Source organism: Arachis ipaensis, chromosome B9, assembly GCF_059453495.1.
Source record: "Arachis ipaensis isolate K30076 ecotype BB chromosome B9, ASM5945349v1, whole genome shotgun sequence".
NCBI lineage: Eukaryota > Viridiplantae > Streptophyta > Magnoliopsida > Fabales > Fabaceae > Arachis > Arachis ipaensis.
In genome coordinates, this window is record NC_142444.1 from 149,596,791 (window position 1) to 149,601,410 (window position 4,620).

General features: G+C 37.8%; 1 protein-coding gene across 3 annotated transcripts; it reads right to left on the reverse strand.

The window, feature by feature from the left end:
- Positions 1 to 344: 344 nt before the first annotated feature.
- Positions 345 to 4,393, reverse strand: LOC107618133 (putative alkaline/neutral invertase D). 3 transcript variants are annotated; one of them, XM_016320089.3, is made up of 5 exons: positions 3,980 to 4,393; positions 2,947 to 3,378; positions 2,401 to 2,832; positions 1,544 to 2,105; positions 345 to 857 (listed from the first exon to the last, which is right to left on the reverse strand). In XM_016320089.3, the coding sequence occupies exons 2-5, from the start codon at positions 3,322 to 3,324 to the stop codon at positions 562 to 564; spliced, it is 1,668 nt and encodes a 555-aa protein (XP_016175575.1). In that variant the 5' UTR covers positions 3,325 to 3,378; positions 3,980 to 4,393; the 3' UTR covers positions 345 to 561. The 3 variants fall into 3 exon arrangements, with proteins under 3 accessions (XP_016175575.1, XP_020966337.1, XP_016175577.1); XM_021110678.2 differs by having other exon boundaries at positions 2,947 to 3,329; positions 3,980 to 4,377; XM_016320091.3 differs by having other exon boundaries at positions 2,947 to 3,413; positions 3,980 to 4,221.
- Between the last annotated feature and the right edge of the window lie 227 nt (positions 4,394 to 4,620).

The window sequence follows — 4,620 nt, forward strand, 5'->3', positions numbered from 1 at the left end:
TTGAAACAACCAGACCATAAGGAAGAGTTTGGGTACTGTGGTCCGAAATAGCATTCATGGTAAATGAAAAACAGAACAATAAAATTTAACTGAGGTCAAGATTTGAGATTTCACACTAAATCGAATTTCTTTTAAATGTGATTTGTGAACAGCGCCTAAATTCGTCTGGTTAAAAAGAAGCTGAAGATAATGTATTCTGTTCTCAGTTCTCGGCCTTTTTTAATCGAAACCTTGTTGATAACACTCAAGACAGAGAGAGGAGCATATCAAACAAATGAAGATTGTTTCATATCTTTCTTCTCTTACTAATAATCCCACGCAAGTGAGAGAGAAGCATGGAAAACTTAGCAAATGAAATGAGAGTGTCTTTATCTTATTTGGGAAGAGCATGATGCCCAATCTCATCAACAACTATTTTACACAAGCCAAACTTTTAATCAAGCCTACGAGAAAGGAAATTGCCAAGAATAGTGATGTATATTTGAAAGAATAATATCTCTCACCTTCTAAGTGTCTATTCTTTTTTTTTTCTTTGTACTATTTATCTATCGCCTTGTCTTTTTAGCAGGTCCAAGAAGATGATCTTTTAATCACTGGCTTCATCTGCTTGTCTTCTTCAAGAGAAATCATACCCAAGTGTGATGGGTCCTCCAGCATCATCTTTGCCACAAGATAACCTGCAATAGACCATGTTTGATATTTTCTTGCCTGTTTCCCAATATATCTCCCGAGTTTACCATCATAGTATTCCGGCCAACCATCCTTCAGCAAACGACTCTCAGCAAGCTCAATTGCACGTCTTGCTATTTGAGGTCGCCCTGTTTTAATGCAAGCCGCTGTTACTAGCCACAGGAGCACTGCACACGAGAAAAAGAAAGCCACCAAAATTCAATACTTATGCCAGATGTATGAATTATCAGCAATGCTTCTAGGTATAGGATAAGAATCAGAATATCGTTCAGTGAAAAAAGAACTGGAAATACTGTAGAATACATCGAAAAATATTGTCAGTGTAGTTAAAATATTGTGCCAAGGTTTGAAACCCACTGTAAGCATATTGTGGCTAGCCCTGCGGCCAAATTGATGATCAGCAGTTCAGCACACTTTGTGGGATTAGAAAACAAAATTGTTATTGTTATATACTCGATATGTAAATAAAAGGGAATACAGATAGCTTGCTTTTTGATAATATATACATATTTTACACAGAAGTGTTCCTTGTAAAGAGTAAAGACATAACTTAGAACTGGCCATATAAATATAAGTATTTCATGTTATCAAACAAGAATAAGTAATTTCTTCAAGCCAGGTTAACTATGTGTAAAATGGTTGAGAGAAAAAGATGAAAGATTAATTTAGTTTAAACTCATCCTAAACTTAGGTCAACATCAAAGCTATAGAATATATTTTATCAATTAGCAACATAAGTTACAATAATCTATATTTAAAATTACTAATGAAGTTATATTGACCAAGAGTCAGTTAAATGTACTCTGAACTCTAAGTTTAACTAAGTAACAAAGCAATGAGAGAGAGGAAGAACCTGGCCAAGACCCTCCATTATGGTAACTCCATCTGGTATTTTTTGGATCACAACCAGTAACAATTCGCCACTCATGGCTCTCTATTGCAGGATAAGATATTTTTAGGGGCATTTCCCCAACCAACTCATCCCAACGAGCTTCAATAAGATCCATGATAGCCATTGATTGCTCTGGAGTAGCTAGAGAAGATAGAATTGCAACACAATTGCCTAAAGCAAACCATCGAAAATCCATCCGGGCTGGACTGACATTTCCAATAAAGTAGCCTCCACGGGTTGGCATAAAGTCAAATACCCACTCTGGGATTGAGTCAGGAATAACATTGAACTTGTTGACGGCAGTATGTGAGTATTCCTCAGTCTTATACCGATAGATATCATTTAGTTGTTGGAAATCAAGCCAAAAGTAACTCCGCATGTGATAACTTAAAGCATGCAAACGCTTCACAATGCGTTCTACACATTCTTTTCCTTCTGCATCGTCCTGTTTGAGCATTGATAAAGCACATCGCAGTGCCATGAAGAAAAGTGCTTGAATCTCTATAGGATACCCATAAATGCCCTGAAAAGGTTGGAGAAATAATTAATAAACATGGAGGTTCTTCAAAAATAAAAATCACCAGAACATATAAGTGAATGCTTGTTCCCAAGGACTTGGAAATTACATACAATAACTAATAAAGGAATAAGGGCAAAACCTGAAACAAAAATAAAATTGCATTTGCAAATTGGAACACCTGGAACTATAAAATAGCCAAGGTCCAACTTTGTAATATATAATGGAATGTAACAAGCCAACAAGCAACCATTCTCATTGTCATATAACATAAGCAACAACACTGCAAACTATGTCATACCATTCTTCGATCAATCATGCAACATCCATCAGCACAAAGCAGAGTTGGAAAGGTATCAAAACCCTCAGACAGGCATAGAGTCAATATTAGCTTCATTCCCTTTTGACAATCCGGTGATTCAGCCAGAGATAAATCCCCAGTAGACTTTGTGTATGCACGAAGCAAGATAATCCACCAGAATCCAGAGTCAACAGGAGCAACTCTACCAATTGCACTTTCACCAAAATCTGCAATAAGAGTATCTGTTTTCCTAACAGGATCATGAAGGACTTTGAAACTAGCTGGCATTACACCTTCACCAAGCTTAAATCGATCTACTCTTTTTTCCCAACCCTGAAGATGCAAGGTCTTCAGCAAAAAGTTCTTAACAATATCTGGTTCACCATTCATCAGAAAGGCTAAAGCACTTGGCACAAAATCTCGAACAAAGACCTATGCAAGAAAAATGTATCAATTAAGTTTCCATAGCTAAAATGAGTCACATTTTTCAAAACCTCAATAATCACACTAAAAAATAGTAACAAGAAATCCAGACTTGGAATTCACCTGATCATAGTTCAGAACCTCCTCCGCTTGATGATCAACAGCTGCAATTGTGCCAACAGGTTGCCCTCTGAAATGGACTAGAGATTTCCGGAGGGATTCCCAGGCATCAGCAACCATAGGATGAGGCTCAAATGAATTCCGTGTTGAAGAGGCTGGCGTGTCAAAACCAGATCTTACCCCAGGCGAGTAAGTGTCATAGTTATCCATGCCCCCTCTCGCCAAACCGATAGACAGCTCACTAAGCGACCTCTCATCGAATGATCTCTGCCTTTCAATATTCAACCTTGGCTTGTCAAGGAGACGTGAGAGATCAAAATCATCTATCTCAGAGATGGAGGCATGAGAGCCAATTTTCTTTAGTCCAATATGCCCGTCCATTTTCTCTACTTCCCCAACAATAGCCAAATGATATTATACAGAAATAGAAATTATCTACAACCAAACAAGAATGTTGAGAAAACGAAAAGCTGTCAAACACAAATCCAGGACAACCACATTACTTATATCACCCAAATGAGTATAAAATAAACAATAAACAACATCAGAAACGTAAAGCACACTCAGAAGTCAAAATCAACACGATCCAAATGATTAAAATAACATTTCAAAGATAACTCTTCTTAACACTAAAGCTCCACGAATGCGAGTAAAATCTAAAGAAAAACCAAACAATTCCTCAACACGCTGTTAGCATAACCAAAAAAAAAAGGAAGCAAAATCTTTCAACTCTCATCAAACATCAACAAATTCACACAACTTAAAACAAAAACTAAACCACAAAATGAAGCAACAAACGAGAAAAACAAGTAACAGATCCAGATGCAAGAGCTAAAAGCCAAAAGAAAAGTGGAAAGAAGAATGAAACATCATCTCACGACTCGAACACCGAACTACGGCGAAACAAGGAATGTCTCTAAATGGAGATTCGAATTCTGAAGGATCGCAATTCATCGATAAGCAGGAAAAATGAACCAAAAACACAGATCTGAGGTTAACCAGCGGGAAAAAGAAAAGCGAATCGCGTTGTTCGAACCTGAGGGAGGAGCGAGGTGTGGCGGCTGTGGAGCGAGATTTTCCGGTGGCAATAACGGTGATTGTCCGGCGAGTTCGCCGGGAAATGGTTGCCGGAGAGCTAGAAGAAGAGAGTGAAGAGAAACAGAGAGGGGAAAAAATTTAACGTGAGCTCGAAAGCTCGTATTTATAACGCGGAGGAGCAACTTAGAGAGAGAAAGTAGTGAGAAATAGTTGAAGAGAGATAAAGCGTAGTAGCCAATCGGAGACCGTTTCACCCAGTTTCGTTTCTTTTCTAACAATTTCGTTTTCGGGAAATGGGGAGTACCGGTATTAGCCGGTTGCGGCAAGGAATCATCCACGTCAGCAAAACGACACCGTTTTGCTCTTCTGTTCTTTTCCGACTCGTGCGTTTCTTCGTTTCTGATTTGGTAGCGAGGAGCATGTGTGTTTGTGTCTGCGTGTATTTATAATTTTGAAAGGGATATTATTATTTTTTTAATTTTTTATGGAAATTAATTAATTAATTAATTGATTCATTAATTTGGGTTGGTGGCTGGATTTCTTAAATTGATCTGATTCTATGTGCCACGCCCCACGGTACGACAGCTACATTTCAACTTGTAATTTTCCTCCTTCTATATTCTAAAATAAAAAATGTGA

Coding starts and splice junctions, on each gene's coding strand:
- LOC107618133 (XM_016320089.3), bottom strand. CDS start 3,324: ATGGACGGGCATATTGGACTAAAGAAAATTGGCTCTCATGCCTCCATC. Junction 2,106..2,400: donor GCATGATTGATCGAAGAATG/GTATGACATAGT, acceptor CAACCTTTTCAG/GGCATTTATGGGTATCCTAT. Junction 858..1,543: donor TAATGGAGGGTCTTGGCCAG/GTTCTTCCTCTC, acceptor TCTCGTGTGCAG/TGCTCCTGTGGCTAGTAACA.